At 38.3% G+C, this 26997-nt stretch overlaps 2 protein-coding genes across 3 annotated transcripts; both read left to right on the top strand.

The window, feature by feature from the left end:
• On the top strand, positions 1–11643 carry LACTB2 (lactamase beta 2). Its single transcript, XM_026691779.2, has 7 exons — positions 1–402; positions 4772–4935; positions 6090–6213; positions 7474–7652; positions 8610–8758; positions 10499–10580; positions 11211–11643. The coding sequence occupies exons 1-7, from the start codon at positions 281–283 to the stop codon at positions 11252–11254; spliced, it is 864 nt and encodes a 287-aa protein (XP_026547564.1). The 5' UTR covers positions 1–280; the 3' UTR covers positions 11255–11643.
• A 2824-nt stretch (positions 11644–14467) lies between these two features.
• TRAM1 (translocation associated membrane protein 1) lies at positions 14468–25615 on the top strand. 2 transcript variants are annotated; one of them, XM_026691762.2, is made up of 11 exons: positions 14468–14741; positions 17059–17122; positions 18518–18639; positions 18782–18898; positions 19693–19751; positions 20039–20123; positions 21083–21153; positions 21662–21766; positions 22353–22496; positions 24059–24216; positions 25411–25615. In XM_026691762.2, the coding sequence occupies exons 1-11, from the start codon at positions 14619–14621 to the stop codon at positions 25482–25484; spliced, it is 1122 nt and encodes a 373-aa protein (XP_026547547.2). In that variant the 5' UTR covers positions 14468–14618; the 3' UTR covers positions 25485–25615. The 2 variants fall into 2 exon arrangements, with proteins under 2 accessions (XP_026547547.2, XP_026547554.2); XM_026691769.2 differs by lacking the exon at positions 14468–14741 and adding an exon at positions 16194–16416.
• The last annotated feature ends 1382 nt before the right edge of the window (positions 25616–26997 follow it).

Here is a 26997-nt window from a genome sequence, read left to right as displayed (position 1 = left end):
ACACTCGGAGCAATCGTTCGTTTCCTTGCATAGTTCAGCAGAATGTGTGAACCTGGGCCGTTGAAGAATCGCGCTCTTTAAAAAGTCTGGATTGCTTCGTGCCCCTCAAAATATTATAACCAAGGAGAGGGGAGGAAAGGGAAACGCAGCGGTGTGTTAAAAAAAAGCCCCAAAGCCGAAGTTGTCACTCTACCCTTTTTCCTATCTCTATATTTTTTGCTCTCTCTCTCTCTCTCTCTCTCTCTCTCTCTCTGCCTGTCTTTTCAGGCTGGCCGCGAAGATGTTGTCTGTGCTGCCCAAAGTGGAGAAGCTGTCAGCGCGGGTCATCCGCGTCCTGGGCTGTAATCCCGGGCCTATGACGCTCCAGGGGACCAACACCTACTTGGTGGGAACCGGGCCCAGGTAGGTGGGAAGCAGCTCGGACGAGGGACAGACGCGGCTCCTTCGGATCTGTTGGCTTGGGGCTCCGGTGGGTAACGCGCTCCCTTGGCGTGAGCCTTTCGTTCCGTTTTTAAGCAAAGCGAGGCTCGAGGGCTGCCCGGGAATTCCTATTTCGACCCCCTTTGCTTTTCACGCGCTGCTCTGACTATTAATTCATACGTTTCCTCTTTATTGTACAGGTAGTACTGCGATGGCGTGGTGACGGGAGAAGGCGGGGCCCTAGATGAGATAGCAAAAACATTGGGGCTTTGTTTTGTTTTTTTTGTATCCCCACCCTACCCCCGAAAAAAACTCCATAAACATTGGGGGACGGAGGAGACATCGCTAACCGGATTATTCTATGCATGTGATTAAAGTCGCCTTTGGATCAGATGGACGGCACACAAATCTAGTAAATAAATAAATGTAAAAGCCATTAGTGCAACCTAGGAAATGTTGCAATGCGATCTTCTCTATTCAGAAATCCTATTTAACTCCAGGGTCTTATTCCCTAGAAGTGCAGGCTTGGGACTTTTCCAATTGCTGTATTTAAAGTGCTGTTCTCCAGTCCAGTCAATAAGCTCATGGACATTTATAAACATCTACTCCACTTCATTGACAAAGCCTCTTAAGTGGTGCTGTGTGCGGGACAAGTTAAGAAAAACACTCTACTTTTCCCTTTCCATAGAGTAACGTGTCTCAAACTTGACAAGTTAAAAATTGTCAGCTGCAATTGTCTGGGTCAGCTTTGTTATAAACATGTTTGTATATTTTTCTCACTTTTAATTTGTTTTGCTATTCCCTTTTTCCTTTTATGTTAGTTGGTGTTTTAAAATTTGAGTTTGAAATTTAATAACTTTTTTTAAAAAGCAGCACTGCCTTAGGGGAAACAACACTAATGAGTCTCCTTAATGCTTAGTGGGGACTGGATGAACAAGTGCAACAGATTCTTTTAGTCAAGTTGCTCAACTAAGATTGCAGGCATGGAAGAGCTGCACATCTATGAGAAGTCTGGGCTGCTTCTGAATATGAACCTCACACTCTTTTGAAAGGGTCAGAAAATACTATGGTTCACAGATTGCAGATATAAGAGGACGGGCCATGTTTAGAAATATCCGAAGTGATTGTTCAGAGATGGGGAGAAGAGACTATGAAGTGCATAGGGCACATCACTCCACAATCCTCCTCCAGGGCCTATTTCAAATTCATTGGTGTGAAATAAAACTAGAAGGAATAATTAATAATATGCAAGCTGCATCATAAATTATAGGTAGTCTTTGACTTAAACCATTAAACTATTTGTTTAACGGCCCTTTTAAGTCAGCACTGGAAAAGGTGACTTGTGACTGTTTCTCATTTTTATAACCATTGCCCCATCCCTGTGGTCATGTGATCAAAATTTGGATGCTTGGCAACTGGTTTATACCCTTATGATGTTATGGTGTCCCAGGTCACCTGATACCTTTTTGCAGTCTTCTGACAGGCAAAGTCAATGAGGAAGCAGGATTCATTTAACAACTGTTATTGACTTAACCACTGCAGTGATTCACTTAACAACTCTGTCAAGAAAGGTTGTAAAATGAGGCAAAATTCACTGTCTCATTTAGCAATAGAAATATGTGGTTGTAAGTCAGTTATGGGATTCAAAAAATGTTACCACCAGTTCTGTGGGTGTAGCTTGGTGGGCGCGCTTTGCACGCATGCAGAAGGTTTGCTACGGACCTTTTTCTGCAGTCCTGCACTCTCCCTGTGTCCTCAACAGTTGACGCGTGGCAATCTGCTGTGCCGCGCAAAGCACCTGAGCTTCAAAACCAGGAAATAAAGGTCAGAATAGAGTCGGAGCAGGCGAGCGGGCCCAGCAACTGATCATCAGAGTGAACCAGTTCGCTCACAGATGATCCTAGAAGCTACCGGTTCAGCCGAACTGGGCCAAACCAGTAGAATACCACCAATGTCATAAGTCAAGGATTACCTATAATGCTGCAAGCAATTGTACTGGCAGGAAGGAGTCCTGGGCTGTAATATTTATTTATTTATTTATTTTATTTTATTTATTTGATTTGCCAATTGTTTACAAGATAATAAGTATAAGTGTATACATAGTTGTGAATACATGAAATGGGTACATATAAGAAAAATAAAAGAAGAATAAGAGAAACAATAGGACAGGGACGGTAGGCACGTTGGTGCGCTTATGCACGCCCCCTACAGACCTCTTAGGAAAGGGGTGAGGTCAGTAACCTATGTAATAGGTGTGGTTCTGTAGAAATAAGTAAAATGGCATCATTCCCCTAAACATCAAAACCAGTTTTTTAAAAAATGTCTGGTTTTCTTGCTTGCAGAAGCACTGTAGAAACAGTAATGCCTCACAGGAAGGAGCTAGCCACACCCACCTGCCTCAATCATTCTTGTCTCAATTCAAAACAGCATTCTGTATAGCCAAAAAGAGCTCTCTCTAAACCTAAATGTACTAGTAAGCCTGTGCAAATAAGGAGCTTGTGTAACACTGACAAATTCTTTAGAAAGAGCCAGTCAATCACTGTCCAGGCAGATGTTGGTCATGTGTCTGTAGCAGCTCCATTGTCCAGGGACCAAGGGAAAGGAGTGAATCCATAACAACCCAAGTGACCGGAGAAAGACTGATTCCTTCCCTGATCAATCAAAAAGTCAATGAAGCATACTAAGTCATATTCATGGTGAAAATTGTGTCTGAGGGATACTTTAAAACTGGAATAACTTTAGCTAAATTTAGGCTTCCTTTACTACAGGATAAATGAAATAAAGGCAGTCTCAGGCAATATGCTATTTTAAAGCAACTAGACCTCATTATGCAGTTAGAGGGATCTGGGGATGAGTGCTATTCTAGAGCACATGCCTGGTTCTTCTATAGAGCCCTATCTTGAATCTTGGCTATTACAGTTTAGTTGTCCTCTTAGGCAATGTAAGTCTTACTTGGAATCTTGTTCAACTTGTCACTTTTTAATTTGCTCTTGGCAATGTTTTCTCCTTCTGTGGACAAATTTCTCTTTATTACCTTTTTATTGGATTGTATTTGATCCATTTTATTATAATCCATTTTATTTTATTTTATTTGATCCATTTTATTGTTTCCTTTGTTCACCTGATTGGATTTCTGTTCCCGTGGACTTTTTTCACCATTATCTCTATTCTCATGGGCTTGTTAATAGTGGTGGGGTTCCAATAATTTAACAACCGGTTCTCTGCCCTAATGATTTCTTCCAACAACCAGTTCACCAGACTGTTCAGAAAGATAAGAACCGGTTCTCCCGAACTGGTGCGAGCTGGCTGAATCCCACCACTGCTTGTTAGCTGCGGATGAACAATATTATGAAATTAAGAGAGACTATTTTGCAACAGCTTCCCACTTGAGATGTGTATGGTTCCAGCTTTACTGGGTTTAGAAAGGCAATGCAATCTTGCTCTTGCAGATGTGTCCTTAAATATTTTTCTTTTGGGGTATTTGAATGAGTGTACTTATTTTTCCTGCTATGGAATTTTATTTATTAAATTTATATGCTGCCCATCTCACTATCAAGTGACTCTGGGTGGCTATTGTAATTTTTTAATGTAAAATAATGTATGTAAGCTGCTCAGTGACAACTGAAAAGGTATGTTTGATGTATTGATTTACATCTCATATAATTTTCTTTAGGATTCCGAATTACACAAAAGGAATGGGATATAGAAATAGAATGTAGAGTCATAGGGCTGGAAAGGACCTCGGAGGTCTTCTAGTCCAGGGATCCCCAACCTTTCGACGCCGCGCCCGGTTCCGCGTCAGCTGGGAGCCGCGCCCGGTTCCGCGTCAGCTGCGCGCCGCCATCTTTTTTGACGAAAAATCACTTCCAGTGGCGTCACCGAGTGATTTTTCGTCCTGAGTGGCGCAGCGCTCTGGTGAGCTTTTCGGTAGAAATGGCTTTCTACCCGGAAAAGCTCACCTGAAGCGCTTGGCGCCGCCATCTTTTTGGATTTGAAAAATTGCTTTTTTACCAAAAAGATGGCGGCGCCCAGCAACCAGCGGCCCGGTAAGGCTTGTTCACAGCGGCCGGTGCCGTCCGCGGACCGGGCGGTTGGGGACCCCTGTTCTAGTCCATCCCCCTGCTCAGAGCAGGAATCTTATACCATCTCAGGCAAATGGTTGTCCAAGCAATTTTTGAAAACCTCCAGTGATGGAGCATTCACAACTCCAGGAGGCAAGCTATTCCATTGATTAATTGTTCTTATATTTCTTTTCATGTCACATTACACTTTTTTAACCTGGAACAAACAGGTTGTTAGCATCATTTTTTATTAATTAGCCCTTTCTTGGTTTAATCTGTTTTTATTATAGGAGGATCCTAATAGATACTGGAGAGCCATCTATCCCTGAATATATAAGCTGTTTGAAACAAACGCTCCATGAATTCAACATTTCCATACAGGAAATTTTAATAACTCATTGGCACCATGATCACACTGGAGGTATATCCAATATTTGTGAAAATATTCCAGCCAGTAAGTATTTTCTGTAGTTTTAAAAATACTTTAAAATACTTTGCAAGCAGGTATATAAAAATTGGTTAAAATAAATATAAGTTAAAACTTTCACTGTTTTTTGTATTTTAAACAAAGGGGCTTTTATCTCCAAGTATTTGTATGTTCTATTTTTCTTTAAAAGTGAAGCATCAACCTAAATTACATTATTACTAGGGTGAGCTGAATGATCTCCCAAACACCAGCAACGAGTGTTCTTTCCTACTGTATTGACTTTGTTCAAATTAAGCTACTCTAAAATTCTGCAGAAATGGGTCTTTTCAAATCTCTTCATGAGAACAGGAAATTGAGCTTCTTTGCAAAATAAAGAGCATTGATTGTTTTAATGTTTGCATGAATGTTTGCTAATATGTATTTTAACAGTTGTTTCATTAGAACCAGTTAAAGTTGTAGAATTTGCTATTGCAAACAAACAAACCTACAAAGGACTTGCTAAGTAGATTGTAGTGGTAATCTGGAGGCTGTTGTCAAAATTATTTGAATAATAGGCAGCAGGCATAGCATAGAACATATGTTCTGCCTTGATTGATCTGCACTTGTATAATAACATAAATCCATTTTATAAACAAAAAAAAACTTTCATTAAAAATAAAACAGTAGAAACATAAGGCAACCTTTGAAACACATTACCAGTTTCCAAAATTTGAAATCATTTACAGCTATTTTATAAGTCTGTTTAAGATCAAAGATGGTCATAAGTGTCTCAGTCCTGAATTAATATAGATCCGGGGTGTCAAACACAAGGCCCATGGGCCAGATGTGGCCCACACTATGGTCAGGTCCAGCCCGCGGGGCCATCCTAGAAAATGTAAGGGCCGGGCCGGGTTGCTTCAGCCCAGTCTACCCGTCGCTTCAACCCAGTCTACCCAATGCAAAGAGGAAACATGCCAGCAGTTTGAGGAGTAGCTTCAAGCTGGTCACGCCCACCCATCTGGTCATGCCCAGTGAGTGATGTCAGGCTGGCCATGCCCACCCATTTGGCCATGCTCGTCTGCCCCCCGAGGTCAACCACAGCCCTGATACCGGCCCTCAATGAAATTGCATCTTTTTAAAAGGGGTATATGAATTTCTAACTAAATTCTGGTATGATACAGATTGTTTAATTTTTAAATTAGGTTATGAGTATTGCATAAGTAAGCTTCCACGTAACCCTCATCAAGAAGAAGTAATAGAAGGAGAGAAGAAGTATGTGTATTTAAGAGATGGAGATGTTTTAAATACAGAGGGAGCTTCTCTCAGGTAAATGTTAACATTTCATATTGATGTTGTTTGCAAGTTTTTCATGTACAAGATTTTTTTCAGTTCATTTGCAGATTTTATCCTTTTAAAACTAAAAAGGCTTGTGAGATTTGTTTAAGATAGCTTATATGTTTTGCCTAGCCTTAATGAATAGGCTCAGCAGATAAAGAATATGAGCCTGTCAGCTGGAAAGCTGACAGCCCAGGTTTGAGATCCGAGCACCATACGAATGGGTGAGCTCCCATTATCTGCCCCAGCTTCTGCCCATCTAGCTGTTCGAAAACATGCAAATGTAAGTAGATAAATAGGTACTACTTCGGTAGGAAGTAGCAACATTCCATGACCACAGAAGTGTCTTCAGACAATGGTGGCTTCCTTTTAGGAAACAGATGAGCTTCCAACTTTGCAAGATCTTTTTTTGCCCCAGAAGTTGGAAGGCTTGACTGAACCTTTTTTTAAACTGGTAGTCACATGGTCTTCTTTCGTTGCCCTGAACACAGGAGAACGGAGCTGGAAAGCAGGTTAGTGAGTGAATGGTGGTTGTTCTAGAATGGGGTGGAAGTGAGGATTTTGCATTATGATGGCTCTGGAATGGGATGGAATTGTGGTATTTCTTTATAACCAAACAAAAGTGTATTTTCTGTGCACTTCACACCCCTTGGTCACTAGATTTGGATGTCACAAAGCAAAGTCCACATTTTGTAATTTAACCCCCGTGCCGTTTTGACAGAGTGCTGCAGGAGGCTGAGTGCTGTCACGCCCCTTGGCCATGCTCACCCAGCCGGTCATTAGGGCAGAGAACTGATTGTTAAATTATTTGAATCCCACAACTGGTCATAAGTCACTTTTTTCAGTGCTGATGTAACTTTGAACAATCACTAAAGGAACTGTTGTAAGTCAAGGATTACCTGTATACATCATAGGGCTACACAAGTTTCTGTGCTTTTGGTAGATAGCAATTTGCATACAATTATTCCTGGTTGATTTTTTTTTTTTAATGACTTTATCTGGCTTGTGAGGCCTTTGGTTTCTTTAGGAAATTTATCTTAAGCTATAGGTAGTTAAAGCTTGTTCTTATTTTAAAAATAATTTTACAAAGAAAAATTTGCTCATAACTCTGCTTCCACACAGTATAAGGATCATTCATTTCAATTTTGGATCTGAGCTTTTTCAATGTATGTTCATTTACCGCTGTAAGAACTTTCTTCAATTTATGACTTGAATATTATAAACATATTTAACTTTTCTGTCACTTTGCAGGGTATTATATACCCCAGGGCATACTGATGACCACATGGCTTTACATTTGCTAGAAGAAAATGCAATATTTTCTGGTGATTGTATTTTAGGAGAAGGAACAACTGTGTTTGAAGACCTTTATGACTACATGAAGTCATTGGAAAAACTTCTGGGAATCAAAGCTGATTTAATATACCCAGGTAAGTTATACATTTGACATTAATTGTATTAGCTCTTTGCTATAAGTATATTTTACTTGACTTGTGAAAAGTCCTTTGGCTGCTAAAATGTCTGTTCTTTACACTTATTCTCTCTGTCTCTCCCCCCCTCCCCCTCCCCAATTCCCTATAAGGAAAACAGTATTCAGAATTCAGCACCTCCAAGCTAATCTATGAAAGAAATCATGGAAATGGAATATCACAATAATACTTAAGCCGAAAGTCGTGTCAGATTCAAACCTTCAAACCTACTTCATTTTGTCATTCATCCACTTTACTGTATTTATTTATCCTGTATTATTCTGTGGGAATGCAAGGTGGTCCAGAAGGAGTAGAAGTTATCTATTCTATTCCCATGTCTCTTATTATGAAGTGTAGATGGAACAAAAGCCGTAGGATAACTAAATTGGCTCCATAGTTGATCAAAGACTTGAACTTGTACTTTTTTCATCCCATCCAGCATTTTTAATCATAATTCCCATTTCTTAGTTTACGTAATATATAGGCCACCTGATTCCTAACAAGTTTGGGTGGCTTACAATTTAAAACTTTTTTTTGAAAAAGAAGTTTCTTGAGTAGCTCAAAAACTACATAGAATCAGGAAAAAAAATCTAGCAGGGCTCATCCTTCACCCTCCTTCAAAGCCTGGAAGCAAAGCTGTGACTATAATATCAAGGTATAAATTGAAGAAAGCATTTAATAGCTTTCTGAATGTCGGGGAGGACATCTGGATCTCTAAGGGTCCCACTCCAGAGGAAAGGTGCTGCAACAAATAAAGAGACACATTACAAAATTAGAAGCTGTAGGCCTGTCCTGTGTTAATTCTGTAATATGAACACGTTAAATTATCTCTTCTCAAAAAGTATCCTGTACACACTATTAATTCATAAGTTCTCCCAGAAATTTGTGTTAAAGAAACATTTGTTGTGGTGTTTATAGGACATGGACCAGTAATAAAAGAAGCAAGAGCTAAAATTCAAGAATATATTTTACACAGAAATGCACGTGAGCAGCAAATCCTACACATCCTGGATGAGAATGCTGGGAAATCTCTCACAGCAGAGGAACTTGTGAAAATTGTTTACAAGGTACAGATGGCATCTGGTTTGGGTTAGAAATAGTTTTCAGTTATGCAGAAAGCAATGCAGTATAAAAGAAATTAATGATTTATAGCAAGAACAACATTTATCTAAGGAACACCATGTATGTGTACTGCTTTCAGAAACCATATTGTATATTGCACCTGGTTGTATGCTGGAAAGTGCATAGTATTAATACAAAAATTATTAAGATTATCATGCTTTGTTCAGACTTTAAACAGCTCTTCCAAAATCAGACACTTTTTTTGTAAAAAAATAAATAACTGCAACTAAAGTAGAAAACAAAAGCAATGCCTCAAATTGCTTCCAGCTTGAAGAAATTATTCCAACACTAAGCAAATTAAACCATTTCACCGTGGTCTAGAACAGGGGTCCCCAACCACGGGCCGCGGACCGCGTACTGTCCGTGGATCACTTTGCACCGGGCCGCAAAGAAAATAAAAATAAAATAAAAATGGCGGCTTTCTTCGCCTTCGGTGAATGCTGCTGGGATCAGGGATCAAGGACACAAATGAAAGAAGGGGAGGGAGGAAGCAACCAAAGCCTGTCTTACTCTCTGGCTCAGTGGCTTCGGTTTCCTCCCGCCTCGCCTCTCTCAGTCGCTCTCTCGCTCCTCCACCAGCCCAGGAAGAAACTGCTTCAAAGAAGCCGGCAGGGTGGCTTTTCCTGTCGGTGCAGCTTCCCGAGCGCCCGTTCACCCCACCCCGCCGCCAATCAATCCAGGTTCAATCCAGTGCTCCGTTCTGCCTGCCTGCCTGCCGTTTCTGGTTGTTTCGAGAAGTTCGGCTGAGAATAATAACTATTTGCCTCTTTTACTCACCCGGCTCCTGACTTGGTGGTTTGCTGGCAGGCGTTTATTACCCGACTAGGTAACAACATCAGATGTTACCTAGTCAGGTAATGAAACGTCTGCAAGCAAAACCACCAAACTGACTCCATCCCTCCCCCGGTCCTTGAAAAAGTGTTTCTGCGTGAAACTGGTCCCTGGCACAAAAAGGTTGGGGACCACTGGTCTAGAAGGTTCACCAGGGACATGGGGGGGGCACGTGGGGGGCATGGAATGTTCTTAAGTTCTACAGAATGTCCCTGAATGAGTTCCCTATATTCATGTTACCTTTTTTGCATCACTCAAAATAAGAGAAATGCCTTCTCTGAACAACAGTTGCTCTCTGGAATATGGCTCCCCTGAAATATGAATTGCACCACCACCACCATTTTATGGGTGTTCCAAAGAGCCTTGAAGACCTGGCTTGTCGCCCAGGACTTTGGAATGTGTAATTGAAGCCCCCTTTCCTTTTCTTTTTTCTTTGTTTATATCTGGTATATTATCTCTATCAACTTCGTTCCTTTTTTATTTGTGTTGCTTTCTTGTTTTCATGGTTTAATTGTAAGATTGTATGAAGAGAATAATTACCACTCAGAAATCTGAAACAAAATTTTATGAATTTTCCTCTGCACTCTGAAGTTGAGGATAAATATCTAATAAAAATTCATGACAGGACCTGAAAAAAAGTAAAGTTATTCAGAGAAAATTATAAGATTCATGATAGAGCTAAGCAATTCCCCCTTCCCCCATTAAAATAGGAATTGATGGGACAATTGATGGGACAATTTGCATCAAAACCCTGAAAAGTGTTTTAATCCGTACCAAATTTGAAAAGTTCTTGTTTTATTTTTTTTTAAAAATGAAGTTCCATTAATATGCATCATTTGAATGCTTTATTTCAGGATACACCTGTCCATTTGCATCCAGCTGCAGAAATCAATCTCAAACATCACCTGAAGAAGCTAAAAAAAGAAGGGAAAGTTGGTAAGTAACTTCACTGTTTATATATAACAATTACATTGTTGAATACCAAATGATGAAAGGAAGATAAAATTACTCACACTTACAATCATCACAGCTTTCCCATAGTCACATGGTCAGGATTTGGGCTGTCAACAATCAATGAGCTCATAGTATCCCACGGTCACATGACCATCATTTATTTTTGCTTGTTTATTTAATTTGCACATTTAATAACCGGCTACCAATAAGCAGAATCAATGGAGGAGCCAGCAAGGCACTTTCACATGAAGTCTCATTTAACAACTGTGTCGCTTAGTAATGGAATTTGCCAGTCCCAATTGTGGTTGTTATGGTTATTAACCTATGGCCTTTATACATTCTTATTTGATGAAAAACATAATTTGTGTTAAAAATATTACAAGGGTGATTAAAAGAATGACTAAAACTATCTGACAAAATGCTTCTCGGGATATCATCAGAAAATATGAAAAATAACTACATGTATTTCATGGTTTTTAATGTATCTTTTAAAAATGTAGTTAATATGTATATGCATTTAGGTATTTTAAGGTAAATATTTTAGATATTACTGGTTAGGGCATTAAAGTTTTGCTGATTAGGTTATTTATATGATCCTTCTTTCTCTTACAGTATATGAAAATTCTCCTAACTTCAAGTGGAAAAGTGTTTTATAAATATGGCATATACACAGTTTGACAAACGTGCTCTTCTATTTTCTGAACTTAAAAGGACTAAAAATTTTAATATCAAAATTACATGTAAAGCAGATGCACAAATGGATCTGTATTTTGTTATTAATCTGATTAAATAATAATTTGTCGATTGAAAGAATCATTCAGGGTGGAACAAGTGGATTATTTATTTCAAAGCAAAATATTCAAAATTTGCTTTGGATACTTGAATATTTTGTAAAGAAGTTTGGTTCAAGGAATGTTATTATTAATTAAATTTGTATGCAGCCTGACTCTTAGCAGTATGAGGGTTTAAGATTATTTAAACAATGTAAATTCATTGCCATTATATGAATTGTATAATAAATATAATAACTAAGTATTTTTGTTCATATGTAGTTGTCTTCCTTTTTTATGTATTGGTGTCATTTTCAGGATCTTTTTTAACTTGACTGGAAAAAAACTAAAATCTTATAGAATAGGATTTCTATAGATTAGTGAACACTAGCAATATAATATTCAATCTAATTTTAAATACAGTTGAATGAAAGTATGAAATGTTTAGATCTGAACTATGTCTACAAGTTTCCAAATTTGAATGTATTATAGTAATCATAAAATTCCATGCATCTTCATAAAAAAACATGGTTGCTGGATATATGCAAAGATAAAAGCATCCAATTCTATAAATTATATAAAGGAAGGGGGGGGAAATGACATTAAAAGCACAATACAGAAGAATTAAATTTATATTCCTAACTAGAATTTTTGACATTTCTTCAGATCAGCCTCCCCTGAAGCATCTTTTTTCATGTTTCAATTTTCCTGTATTCCTATCTTTTTGGAAACTTTTAAGATTTAATCAAAGGGTACGGTGGAGCAATGTTAAAGCCCTCACTTTTATATTTTCATGACAGTAATCTCTGTTCCCATTGTTAAAAGAATCAAACCTTTTGTTATATCTAGCAGAGTAAGGGGCTGGATTATCTGGAAAACATCTTCCCTTATGAATGTGAACTGTCTGTCTGAGTCTGTTTGATGTACAGTCTGATAAACTGTTGAATGCCTGAGCTTGCAGCATTTACATTCATAACAATGGCATTTTTTTTAACCAAGGTGGGAAAATGTGTCTCTGAAGTGTTGATCTATAATTTTCAGCATTCCTTAGTAATAAGAAATGCTGAAAATTGTAGCTCAATAACATTTGGTGAATGCTTTAGGAAAAGCCTGTAGGGCATTAGAACAAGCTGTGTGGTCTTTATATAAGCTATGTGGAATGGCAGAAATAAATGCTTTGAATAATGATGTTACATACAACTGAACATTGTGCAAAGTTGACATTGATTACACAAAGTATCTCCTCTGAGCCCTAAAGCAGAGCTACATGCTTACACTGCTGAAGCAAATCAGCAATATCCGTGTCAATTAGAAATATATATATAGTATCTTGTAAAATAAAAAATAGCTATGAAAAAATAAAATACTAAAAGATCTTATGAAAACTACGTTATATTTTGAGTTTAGAATTAATAGTTATGTTTATAATATTCTGTCAAGGTATCCAAAGTTGCTACATGTTCTTTGATTCCCAAGGACCGCAGATATGGATTGAATGGCAATCCATGGTAAGATGTCAATTTTTCTGAAAAATTGACCTAAGAGACCATTTTAAAACCAGTTTTGAAAAACTATTATAAGTTATGGATGTTAATATATGCAGTATATGTAGCCACTAAGACACAGATGTCAAACTCAATCACGTCACATGACATCACATGAGGTATCATGACATTTTTGCCTTTGCGGAGCTGAGGTAGGCGTGGCCTGCATATTACACATCTGTCCTGCAAGCCGCCAGTTTGCCATCCTTGTGATTGTGACTAAGGCATTCTTTGCCTTGGGAGAATGCTAACTGAAAGAAAATGAAGAGATATTGTGGTCATTTTCAAATTTTCAAATTCAAATTCCCACATTTCTTTAATTGACTATCAGGCATTGCTGTAAGATGAATCTCCCTGTGCCAGATTATCCTGACCTGCTATTGGAGTGTAACTTCCAAAATAGATCAATGCTTATAATCTGAAAGAACCAGCAAGGAAGAGATACAGTGAAAAGGTGAGAGGAAAACGTCAATATTGTCCTCTAAAATCACCTCCCCTAATCAGAGAGTTCTCCAAATACGTACACGTCAGGTCCCAAGCTAGTAGTTACTGCGGACAATTCTGCAGATCAAAGTCCACATATTTAGAGGGCAATGAAATAAAGCTCCTTTCAAGTTAGGCCTCTCCTGGAAAATTGAACAAGCCCAAACTGTTTTGCTTCACAAGTTCTAAGTTTAAACTTTTGCACAGTAAGGATATTTATTAGTCTAGTCTACTCGTGTGTTTTCAGTTGGATTCCTATACAAATGAGATTTAATTCTTATCCTGGAGATCTTAACAATATTTACTTTCTGATGATAGTCATCTCTGCAATGACTTTTTGCATATTTTCTGAAACCCAAAGTAAGACAGGCTGGGATTATTATTTGAAATTCTGCCTGCGAGATTCACTTCCAAACAATACAGGATGACAGAAAGTTAACAGAAGAATTGTAGACATTTGTAGTTGTAAAACCTCTTGCTCAATAAAAGGAAAAGAGGAGAACAGATTGTGTTAGGTGAACATTAGAGCCGAATTCCTCTAGATGTGTTCAGACTACAACTCCCCAAAATCAACGGTCTCGTCCAGGGGTCTCCAACCTTGGCAAATTTAAGACTTGTGGACTTCAACTCCCAGAATCCCCCAGCCAGCTTGAAGTTGCTAAGGTTGGAGACCCCTGGTCTAGCATTCCTGTTTAGATAGCACCCAACTGGTAAACGACAACTGGGAAGACTGCAGCTTCAGCAGACAACATAGGATGAAAACCACTCCGGAGGGGCGCGCTTCTCCGCAGGACAGCCTTTTTTTGTGATTGGCTAACGTCCCTCCTGAACGCTGAAGTGACGCGCGAGGCGGCTGGGCAAAGGACCTCCCACTTTCTCTACCGTTCACGCCCTAAACTGTCTCCGCTGCCTCGTAGAGTCTTTGCCACCGCCAATCAACTGCGAGTTCCGGATTTGGTCCGCCTATCCGAAAGAGGGCGCTGTCGCACCTTTCCTGCGACTACCCACAGGAGAGCGAAGTCCCTCCGTTCGAGTTGAGGGGCAGGAAACGACGAGTGGCGGTTTTTTGCCCGACGCTGGAGCTAGAGAGTCGCCCGAAAAGGCGGAGGCGAAGTTGGGCGGAGCGGCTTGGCCGAGCTTTCTTCTTTTCGGGCCCCTCGGCGGACACACGAGGGGACGGAGGGACAGAGGCCACCGAAGCAGGGGCCGAGGAGGGTCTCGCCATGGCGATCCGCAAGAAGAGTAACAAGAACCCTCCCGTGCTCAGCCATGAGTTCGTCGTGCAGAACCACGCGGACATCGTCTCCTGCATGGCCATGGTCTTCCTGCTGGGGCTCATGTTCGAGGTGAGAGGCGGCAGAAGGCAAAGCGCTGCAAGACCTCAGTGGGGCTGCCGGATACCCGACGGGAAGGGCCGGGCGGAGGTTAGCGGGGAAGACGTTTCAGACTGACACGGGCGAAGGGAAACCCAATGGTTTCCAGGAAAAGAAAAAAATGAAACCAGGAAAAGCCAGAAGGGATTCCTAGTCGCAGGGCGTGAGCCTTGAACGCCTCGGTTGCCGTGTGTGGTGGGTGGGTGGGCGGGGTGGGGTAAATGCAGTGCCTGGACCGCTGTAAGCGTTAAACATACCCGTGTGTGTGAGCATATGGATCCCCCGCACCGCAAATGGCTTGGCGGATGAGGAGGAGGAGGAGGAAAGCGACCGTCTCTCACTCGCAAATCTTTATCAGAACTACCTAGTCGCCAGTACAGAGGAAGAGGGGGAGGGAAATAAGCAACCGAAGAGCGGATCCTACTCTGTGACTCCCATGTGGAAGGGCAGCTTCGCTTGTCTGTCCTCCGGGTTATATCTGGTCATATCGGTCGTTCCTTGTATTATTGCCCGTTCTTGCCTGAAAAGAAGGGGGGGCAGGTAGGGCTGCATATAGCCTCAGCAATGACAATAGCGAGGTGATGCGAATATCGGCTAGCAACTCAAAGGTGCAACCTAACCCCCTGCCGGCGGGAGCAGTGGTCCCTTCTCCACGGATACGGCCGGTCGGGTGCTTGTCCCTGTAGCTTCGTCAGACCGTTAGACACCCACCCACCCCCCATTCGTCCAAGAGGGTCTCCCACCCATTGCAGGTCTGTCTCTGGTCTCAGTGGAGCTTCTTCGGGCAGCTGCAGTGTCCTGGCGCAACCGGGCTTAAATGCAACGCCGAAAGCCCCCCTTTTAAGCCCGGGTGTATTTTAACGCTCCTTTCCTGAGAAATCACATTGATTGAACGGGTTTCGAAGCAAGCGTGGGCAGCAGCAGCAGCGACTCCCGATGTTTAGCTTCCCGAAACTGGCGGGGGAAGAGAGGCAAACAGAGAGAGAGTTGCACGTTTTTGCAAGAGGAGCTGTTTTGCTCCTGCACGCTCCATTCCGGCGGCTCGGGAGTTCCGGATAGGTTACGTGGCACTCGGAGCGCGAGCTCGGTGTCGGGGCGGGGGGGGGAGTTGGCCGCCTCTGCGATTTCGGGGCGGGAAGGCCGGCAGGGTTATGGGGCGAGTGGAGGGTGGGAGGCTGCAAGACGAGGCGTCTCACATTGCCGAAGCTGGTGGGAGGAGAAGGGGGGCGGAGAGGAGGCGCTTGCCTTTTGTGTGCAGCCGGAGAACTACAAACCCCATGGGGCGTTGCGGCAAGCGACTCCTCCCCTCCGCTTCGGAAAAGGTGAAATGGCTGGTGACGTGTACAGAGAGCCGTCCGCGATGCACATCAGAAGGGGCGGGGTTGGTTCACGCCCCTGAGGATGGTATGACACGTATCCAGTTTTGCCTGTTACGGCTGTAGCGTAGAAACATACCGGAAAAAGGGCTGCAGGATGCCCCAGTTCCCTAACTCGCTTTTCGGCGGTGGGGTGGCACATAGAAGCCTTGGAGCTTCACCCACCGTTAGAAAATTTGCTCCAGAAGATAATAAAGGATTGAAATGGCGTAACTTTCGCATTTCTAGTTTGGATCACTTTTAGCATGGAGAAAAATATGCCTTCTCGAAAGGTGTGAAATTAGAATTTCAAGGAAGAATAGCAATCTGCCTTTTGTGCTGAATAATCATTGGCTGAGGTCCCAAATTTTGTAGGCTGAATATCCTCTGGATTATGGATTGGCTTTCAATTCAGATTTTTTTTTTTTCTGGATGCAACCAGTTCAGTGTTGTGCAAAGCCAGGAAATGCTTAATGATGGTTCAGCCACCACTGTGTAAAATGTATTTAATCAGTATAATACTAATTTAGTTCTTCATCATATGTAGAAGACAATGCAGAAGATGAAGTCTGTTCGGTATTATTTTGCCAATCTGTGATGTCCTAATAGGTTTATCCTGAATACATTTCTAATTGACTAATTACTGCTTTAAATAAGGCTTTTGTGGTTAAAAGTAATTTGATAGCAGAATACCAATTACATTCAGTTCTTCCCATTGAGATTCAAACAAGCAACAATAGCAAGCAGGCTAATAAAAAAAATAGCCAAAATGCTTATTTGCAATTAGCCAGTCATCCTTTATTTTTGATTTGGCCTAATTCATTATTTTTTTAGTCTGTTAAATGTGTTTTTTCAGATACATAAAAGAATATATTATGTTCCTATGATTTACAAACAATCACATAGTTTTATTCAGACAAATTGTTTTATTGCAGGTTACAGCCAAAGCAGCTGTTGTCTTTGTTACACTTCAGTACAATATTACCATTCCTGTTACAGGTAATCTTCTAATAAATGTTTGGGTATTTGTCTGCAATATTATTGTATACCAGAAATATAATTGTATCTTAAGAGAATGATAACTAAATGTGAATGGCATACAGAAACACCAGCAGAAATCTTTAGTGGATATTAATAATGCTGCTCCAATTGTTGCTTGAGACCACAGAAGTGGTTTAAATATATAATTATACTGGTTCAATTCTGTATCAGTGCTGTTTGAAAGGCTCTGAGATTTGGAAACTTCCAGTTTTTGCTAATTCCTCCTGTCATGGATGGAGATTTCATCTTATTTTATTTGTAGAAAATCAGAATTAGTTCTTTCATCAAATAAAAAATGATTTGTCTATATTGTTTACCTTGTGGTAAGATGTTCAGCCAATAAATTAGATAGATAGATAGATAGATAGATAGATAGATAGATAGATAGATAGATAGATAGATAGATAGATAGATAGATAGATAGATAGATAGATAGATAGATAGATAGATAGATAGATAGATAGATAGATAGATAGATAGATAGCTAGCTCAAAGCCACAATTTGATCCTAGTTTCTAATTTTGACTTGCGCTTAATGTACAAGCAAATCTTTGCCAATTCCAACAAAATGACATCTTTGCAAACTGCAAATCTAGAAATGAATCATTTTTAGAAGAGGAAATAAATCTTACAAAGCTTGTTTACATGGTTTGAAACTATGGCTTTGCATCTCCTACAGGAACTTTCTATAACACAAACCACTAAACGTTCCAAAACACATAGACTTCTCCTTCTTATGTCAAAAGAAACTCCATGATGAGTTTGTTTATAATGTAGTCATGTTCTCCATTTTAAAATAACTTTTTAAACTAACTTTTGTATCAAAAAAAGTATGTCAAAATGAAGAGCTTACTTGTTTACTTGAGCTGAGAGGTGACCAGACTCTGGCCAACAGACTGTTAGAGACCTGGTTAAGTGCACTATCAGCCAGCTGGCCAAGACAGAGCCCACTTTCTGCTTTCATTCAGCCTCCCTCTTGCATCAGTGGTCAGCCAGCCAGCTAATTGCCAATGAAAAGAGAAATGCAGATCTAAGGCAGAGGACGGGCATTGGCCAATCAACTTGCTGCTCCCTATGAATCAGCAATGATCTGCAGATCACAGTTTAGGAATCACAGCTTAAATTAAATCTATTTCTTTGCTAATGAACTTTTGAATTTAAAATTTGGAGAGGAAGATAGTGAAAATCTGATCAGTGTCAATATTTTGAACTGTTTCTTTCTGTACTACTATTGTTTTGTACTTGCCTGGAATATAGAAATAAAATTAGATATGTTTTTTTATTTCTGATATAAATTGGATGAGGCTGGTTAAAACAAATGTATTCTTAAATATTGTTCTTTTTTTCTTTCAGAAAACCAGCCTACAGAAACAGTGACATTATATAATTATGGCGTCAAAGATCTGGCTACTGTTTTCTTCTATACGCTAGTGGCAATAATCATTCATGCTGTTATTCAAGAATATGTGTTAGATGTAAGTAATTGTTTGTTAGAGTAATAATGGGCATTACCACAGTAGAAATTTATTGATTGCATTATGGACTTTTGATATAAGACAAATAACTTACTATCTAAACTATCATAACTATCAATAATGAGATAATTTTTTTCTTTAGAAAATTAACAGGCGAATGCACTTTTCCAAAACAAAACACAGTAAATTCAATGAATCTGGACAACTCAGTGCATTTTACCTTTTCTCTTGCGTCTGGGGAACAAGCATCCTTGTGTCGGTAAGTCAGAGGAAGATATATAATGGGGAGTAAAACAGTTGACAATGATCACACAATTATATTGCCTTGAAAATAGTCATCACATCAAAAATATTTTTCATTTTATTTATAATTCCCTTTTGAGTCATGAGTACTGTTCTATGGTAATGGAATGCTCTAAGTATCAATGTTATGTTTTCTAGAAGAGTTGTAAGTACACATAGAGTGCCATTCATTTTATTGCTTGAAGGGAAAGTCGGGAATAAATAATATATTACTAATGGCTCCTCTTATTGGCTGCAGTATACAAGTGAAAAGATCCAAGGAGGATCAATACTTTACTTGGACATTAGATACCAAAGTTTAAAATGCTAAACCTAGAATGCAAAATATATATCAAAACATGCTGCTAAACGAAATTATTAAGTGGGAGTTGGGGTTACCAGCTTATTTGTTAATGAGGGCTTGCCAGCCAACATATATTTGTGTCTAGAAAAGGTTCTCAGATAGTTTTTATGGTACATCAAGGTGTTCACATTTTGTTGAAATTGTCTTACGTGCATCTGGCATTAATTTGAGCTCTATGAAATACGTAATTCACATAATTCAATTTAATTCAATTCAAAACTGTTGCTTCTCTTTCTTGCATTTATAAGCACTTTGTTTCAAATGAGGAATCACAGCTCAATTTGAGGCTTGCTAAATCATTTAATTCATATTTCCATGTCAGCCTTCCATGCTATAGGCCATGCTTAGAAAGAAGTTAAGCAACTTCATAGGACATTGGATTAATATTTCATGTTTCTTATTTTCAGGAAAACTATGTATCAGATCCAACATCACTCTGGAGAGACTACCCGCACACATCAATGCCGTAAGTTATTTTAATTAAGAATTTCTTCTGTTTATCCCACCTGACTTTTGTAGTTATTAAAATAATTATCTATTTAATTATATATAAATATATCTAGTATTTTCAGGCAAATAACAAAAGTTGTTTTATTAACAATGCATCTACAGTAACTTTGTTATGTCATTAGTTTTTAGGTGCTCTAAAAAATTTCAGGTATTATTCCATTGTAAAAATTTAGCTCAATAAGGGTTTTTGTATGAAATAATCAGTACATTTTGATTTTGATTTTTACATGTTGTATTCTGCAGGTTTCAAATGAAGTTCTTTTATATCTCACAGATGGCATACTGGTTTCATGCCTTTCCAGAATTCTATTTTCAGAAGATAAAAAATGTAAGGTTGCATGTAATACCTTGTCCATAAGCTTACAAACTAAATGCATAAATAATAAATATGGTTATCTTGTCAAGAAGAAGCAGAATATTGTCTATGGGATTTACAAAGAAAGGTACCTTTGAAATGGAGTTTGCTTGTAATATGAGAAAATGTCAGAGAGAATGTAAGGTTTAAATATGTAACTTCAGGCTCTTGTGTTCGTGTCCTACTTGCATATATGGAAGGTTTAGCTTCCTGTTTCAGCCAGTCCAAATCTGCCTCTTTTCCCTGTTCCTGAAACCAGTTCGAGCAGCTTCTAAAATCGAGAAATAACTTCTTGATTAATTTTTAAGAACCAAGAAATGACCCTTCCATAATTTCTTCTAAGATTCTGGTTTAACATTATGTCTCTTCCCCACTCTCAAATGTTCCCCATATTAAGTTTTAGACTGTTGCGATAAGAGCTGTTACAGTATGGAATTGTAAGTTATAAATCAACCTATCCTGGAACTTTTGTGAGTGGACAACATCATCATTTATTTTAATAAAGCATTTTGGCTGATTTCATACAGTTCACTGAGACATGAATAAACAAACTGTTACAGCTTAACATGTTAATGTACCTTGTCATAGTGTCCTTTTTTAAGACCACCACGTAAATTAAACAGATTATTTTTAGGCAGTAATTGAATAGAAGTATTTTATACCACTAACAAATATGGTATTTTCCATTAAAGACAAAAGTAAGCAAGAAAGAGAGGATTTATTGATCGGATAATTTTGCAGTAAATTGTTGAGTTTAATATTTTTTCTAAGTATTTGTAGAGATGGACAACAATTCCTATAATTCCCAGACAGCACATTCTGCAACCTTTGGGGCTGACAGTTAGGGATATAGATGAGAAACACGGTTATGAAACCTAATTGAATATGATAAGAATTCTTGGAGAATTCATAAGCTTGCATCTCTTTCATAGGAAGACATTCCTCGCCAGCTTGTTTTCATTGGACTATATCTTTTCCATATCACTGGAGCTTATCTGTTAAAGTGAGTGGCATTGTTATTTTGCTTGGGGAGGGAATCCAGTAATTTGTAGGATGCAGTCCAATAATTTGTAATAAAGTAGAAAAATGGTGCTTCCAATGATGCTTTACAGGTAATCTTGCAATATTTCATGTAGCATAGTTTAGAAGACAAATTAAGCCATAAATGTACATACCAATTTTCAAAATGTACCAATGTTTAGGATTCCATCCCACATTTTAATAGATAACATGACAATAGCAAAGGTCTCTAGAAAGAGAACTTGGCAGCTACCCATTCTTGGAATCTTTCTTCCTTACCATGCAAATAGATGTATGTTGTTCTTTACACAACTCAAGGAAGTGAGTTTCACACTAGTTTCTATCCTTTAGTTGTGTCTGAGAATTTGAGGTTGGTATTCTATCCTAGAAGTATCAAATGTTCTCAAGGTGCACCTTTATGACAAACAATTCTAACGGTCTTTTGTTTCTTTGCCAATTAGCAACTGGTGTATTTTTTTTCTTTTTTGTAGTTTGACCCATCTTGGTCTTGTTCTTCTTGTGTTACATTACTTTGTGGAGTTTCTGTTCCATATCTCCAGACTTTTTTACTTCAGTGATGAAAAATACCAGAAAGGGTACGTGCTTCTATTGTCATATCTCACATATGCCATCTCTCACATTATAAATGTTATATAGAAATATTGTTCATATTTAATAATACTTGCTGCATGCATAAATGCGTACACATATTGTATATAACAATACAGTGAATATTACCTACTACTTTTTAGATAAAGATGTATGCAGTATGTCATATATTAATAGCTGTGCTTATATGAGCTTTTTGTTCAATATAGAATTAAACACAGTTGGTATATTCATTTACATGCAAATCTGTTCATTTTAAAGGATGGGCTTGATCTGTCAATATCTAGAATGTATCTTTCAACTGAACGGTACACAATAGCCTTTCCAGAAGGTTTCTTGTGCTTTATTTATCAGTGGGGGATAGCAGTGTTGTATCAAATAGGTGCCAGAGCTCAGTAGCATCATATACAGAATAATCTCTCCTGATACATTTCAGAAATGTTTTATCTTAGCAGGCAGAATTAATTACTCAGAAAACTTAGTACATAATGCATATCTGAAACTGAAGATGTGAGTAACACAATCAGTGGATGAATTCTGATAAGTCATGTATCTTTTATTTCTTCCCGCTAGGTTTACATTGTGGGCTGTTCTTTTTGTTTTGGGAAGACTCCTGACCTTAATTCTGTCTGTCCTTACTGTTGGATTTGGCCTTGCTAGAGCAGAGAATCAAACTTTGGATTTTAGTACTGGAAACTTTAATGTGCTACCCATCAGGTATAACACAGATATATGTTCATGGAGCATATGATATTAAAACAAAATACAGTAATTAAAATTATTTTCAGAGAGAATTGCCTTGATATAATTGCGTGAGAAAGCTGTTGTCTTTGTTAGAAATATTGGGTGTATTATAATGAGAAAGAAGGAGTATTTAAAATACCTTTTACTATATTTTACAAATTCTTCTGTCATTTTTATGATGCTTTAAAATCATAATTTTCCTAACCTAGGCATTATTAAATCATCTACAGGGCAAAACTAAATTGTAATGTTCCAAATTAGCAGATGCTTGCTAATTGTGCCATCTGTTTTGAATTAGAATACATAGGATAATAATTATATGATACTGGTAGTCCTTGACTTGTCACTATTTGTTTAATGACTATTCAAAGTTGCGGTAAGACTGATCTTCACACTTACAATCATCGCAGCATTCCTGCAGTCACTTGATTGCAATCTGGGTGTTTGGAAGCTGGTTAACAACACAAGCAGTATCATGCAGTCACATGATCACCACTTGCAACCTTCCCTGCTGGTTTCCAACAAGTAAAGTCAATGGGAAAGCCAGCAGATGGTCACAAGTAAGGGTCATGTAATGTTTCACTTAATGACTATGGTTAAGTTGCTTAATAACTGGCAACAAAAGTGATAAAATTGGAGGCAGCCATGTCACTTAATGACAAATTATTATGGTAAAACAAGGGCCATTTGCAAGTTCATTCGGATGATTACCAAAATATTTAATAGTGAATGGCACCAAAGTTAAAAGTCAGTGGGAAAATATATTCTTTTGGCATATTCTGTTTTCCCCTTTAACAACTTTTCCAGAGGTACCAGCTCTTCCTAGGTTCTTATTTGTATTTTAACAAACAAATCTAAAATTAAACTGAGGACCTCACGTTTCTTAATCTGGATATAAATCTGGCACTAAATTTACTTTTATTTTTTTTAATGTTACCTTTTAATAGTTCAATTATACTTTTATGGTAGAGTGAGAGTGACTGGTTAGTGCTGTCTGACAATTAGAAAGTACAAAAAGCAAGAAGAGGAGAAATAACAGCAAGATGCTTGATGCTCACTTTCAGAATAAACTGGTTTATTTTTTATCACAGAAGACTCTGTATTTACAGTTCTTGGAAACATGCTCTCACAATATTTTCTATTCTTTAGATATTATGCTGGTATTTATCTAGACATATGGTTTGATCTCTTTCAGAGGATATAGTAAAAATGGCCTTCAGAATGCAACACTGATGTGCCCTAAATTAAACTATTATATCTGATCTTCTGATCCACAGCATTCTAATTTATTTGCTGCATAGAAACTTTGCTTTGCTATGTGACATTTTATAGAAATGTTTTTCTGATATATGTATTGCTATTTATGATCTTCCTTTTGCTAGTCCACCAATATACAAAATTGTTTACACTAGTGCTAAGCAAATTAAAGATTAGGTAGTGGCCTTCAAGAAACATTCCTAAAGGAAACAGTTTTTCTAATCCTTTCCATTTCTAGATTATCAGAAATTCTAATATTCTATATCTGGTCTTTATAGAATCAGTGTGTTGGCGTCAATCTGTTTAACACAGGCCTTTATGATGTGGAAATTCATTAATTTCCAATTAAGACGATGGAGAGAACATTCTTCACCTCCTCAACCAGTGAAAAAGAAGTTTATGACATCAAAAGGCAAGCCCTCGAAAAAAGAAAGAGGTTTGTATTTTAATGATTTCTGTATACTTTTGGCAGAAGTACAAAAGGGAAGTAGTTGCTTTACACAATTAGGAAACTATAAATGATGTGGCTTAATCTGATAACAAGTTCTCTAATATAAGTCTACAACACATAATTGGGCATCTAGTACAGGCAGTTCTTGGGTTACTAAAGCTCATTCAGTGACTGTTCAACCCAGTCTGCAAAGTTGTGGCCATTGCATCATTCCTGTGGGTCATGTGAATGGATACTGGGCAACTGGCTTGCAATTATCAATGGTTGCAATATCTTACAGGCACACGGTCACTATTGGCGAAAGTCAATTGGAAAGCCAGCAGGAGGTTGCAAGTCACTCACTTGCTGTCCCTAGCCACATTATGGTGCTTACTCTCGTTCCACAGGCCCAACATGCAGCACCACCATACACACACCTTCCTCACACACACACCAGCCTGGTTGCCTGGAATTCTTGCCCATGTTGTCGTCATGATAGGTCCTCATAGTGAGTTCTGGGGTTATGATGGCAACTAGGACTGCCAGGATTGCCATCAGCAAACACTACGATCACATGAATGTCACACTTAATGACCACATCTCTTAATGATAGAAATCCTAATCCCAATTGCCATCATAACCCCAGGACTACCCGTATTTCTTCGGCAGCTCACAAAAAGACTATGATGCTTATTTCTCCATAGAGTACTAGTAGATGGCTTGGCCTATCTTGTTACATATTTGAAGAAAAGGGAAGAGAGGAGCAAACTTGGGCAAAGCCCTTGAAACTATTAAGTTCTTCAAGTGAAAGCTACAATGAAATACAGGGTCAGAGAAGAAAAATGCATTGCTATCTCAGAAAATACGAGTGATGACCCTACATCCTTCGGTACAATTACTGAGAGAATGTTACCACATAGAGGGACAAAATTGATGACCTGAGAAGGACCTGCTTCCTCCCTTTCCATAATGTTCTAAAGTGGCTGAACGGGATTCAGCCCTCATTTTTTGTTAGGAGACCAGCAGAAATCTCTGGACATTATACTGTTAAAGCATCTGTGAGAAACATTCTCATTTATGATGTGCTTGAAGCTTCTTCCCCTGAATTAATTTTAAAGCTATCTGTTAAGATGTTTAAGATTAAATCTTCATAATCTATGGGCTTGAAAAGAGTTAATTATGTTTGTTTTTTATTTCTAGAAAATGGAATCAATGGAACATTAACCTCAAATGGAGCAGACTCACCTCGCAACAGAAAAGAAAAATCTTCTTAAAACTGAACTTTATTAAATTAATTGACTAATATCCCCAAAGAGAACTGCTTTTTACTTGGAAAGTCCTTCAGCACCATAGTTCCTACTGTTAACAAAAATATAATAAAATTAATGCCTTTTTTGATTATTGATATCAGAATGTTTTGTGCAACCTTTTAAATGTTTAAATGAAAAAGGCCACTTTATTTTTAATAGCTATAAAACTCTTTTTGGATATTAATGAGAATTCACTTCTAAAACTAGTACAGTAATACAGTCTGCCATTCCTTATAGTTTTATAGTGGTTGAGTTTAATCCATTTGAATATGATGTTAGGACATTTTTGTTTTAAAGGAGAAGTTAAATCAAGGTTAAAGTTGTACTATTTTTTTAGGCATTCTCTAATATTTAGGCTTATATTTTGAAATCAGCTTGGAACAGAATTTGTAAACCGCCAAAACAATCAACTTTTTGTAGATGATATCTACACTGATTAAAGAAATTCCCTTATTAAAACACAGTTGACTGATTAAAATGTTGCTGTGTATGCATTTATCTAGGAATCTCTTGAGTAATTCTGGATTTAGTAAGAAGGTGTTTAGGAAGTAACTGAATGAGTGGCCAGCCACTGAGGCCAGTGAGGACTTACCACCTCCCAGCCTGTTGGTGTGTGTGGGGGGTGTGTGTTACAGTAGACATTCCATGACATGGTCAGAATTTTTCAGACTTTGCAAAGTTTAAAGGTAGAAATGGATCATGAAGCTAACTGCTGTTACTCTCACCTTTAAAATCTACATAAGATTTGAAAACTGTTAAAAATCCTCTTATTTAAATTTGTTTGCAGGGTAAAAACACTTCAATAGTGCAGTTTGTGGAAGGAGAAATTTTATGGGAGGAAATGGAAGAAGTTTTCTGGAAATCAGCCATTTTTTCTTTGAATTTCAGAAATGTAATGGTGCTGACCATCCTTATGCAGTCCATAGATGCACTATCATAATCTATGAATATGAATATTTAGTTAACAATTTAGTTGAATTGTATGGAATTCAAAATAGTATTGAGTCTTCTATTATTTTGTTATTAGATTCAAATCTAGCCTGTCTTTTTGGAGTTCAAGGCATTGCACTTCAAAATCTCATATGCTCCTTACAATAGCCCTTCAAAATAGACCATACTTAGTGATGTGGATGGCTCAAAGTTATCCCACAAGTGTTATGATCTGTTTGTGATCTGAACAGTGATCTTGGATTTCTCTGGACCCATGACTACACTTAAACTACTATTATTAAACTACTATTCCACAAAGATTATATTATGATTATTATTTCTCAGCTTTCTTAATTATATCTGATATAATTGAAGGAGAGAACACAGAAATAACAGTGGCTAGCAAAATGATAATTGCTTCCTAAGCTGATGAAAAGAATCCATTTCTACTTGCAACCTCAAACATCTTCGCTCTCAATTGTAAATGAGCAACCTAGGCAGTTTACTTGAAGTTCCTATCCCTATACTCTAAAATACTTTCGCTGGC

The sequence above is a fragment of the Notechis scutatus genome, chromosome 3, assembly GCF_049901735.1.
Source record: "Notechis scutatus isolate UNSWTSFEM ecotype Mainland chromosome 3, rNotScu1.2, whole genome shotgun sequence".
NCBI classification, from domain to species: domain Eukaryota; kingdom Metazoa; phylum Chordata; class Lepidosauria; order Squamata; family Elapidae; genus Notechis; species Notechis scutatus.
Note: the sequence above shows the minus strand (reverse complement) of the source record. Positions and strands in the feature narration are given on the sequence as shown.

Coding starts and splice junctions, on each gene's coding strand:
- LACTB2 (XM_026691779.2), top strand. CDS start 281: ATGTTGTCTGTGCTGCCCAAAGTGGAGAAGCTGTCAGCGCGGGTCATC. Junction 7,653..8,609: donor AGCTGATTTAATATACCCAG/GTAAGTTATACA, acceptor TGGTGTTTATAG/GACATGGACCAGTAATAAAA. Junction 8,759..10,498: donor TTGTGAAAATTGTTTACAAG/GTACAGATGGCA, acceptor GCTTTATTTCAG/GATACACCTGTCCATTTGCA.
- TRAM1 (XM_026691762.2), top strand. CDS start 14,619: ATGGCGATCCGCAAGAAGAGTAACAAGAACCCTCCCGTGCTCAGCCAT. Junction 17,123..18,517: donor TATTACCATTCCTGTTACAG/GTAATCTTCTAA, acceptor TTTTTCTTTCAG/AAAACCAGCCTACAGAAACA. Junction 20,124..21,082: donor ATTTTCAGAAGATAAAAAAT/GTAAGGTTGCAT, acceptor TCTCTTTCATAG/GAAGACATTCCTCGCCAGCT.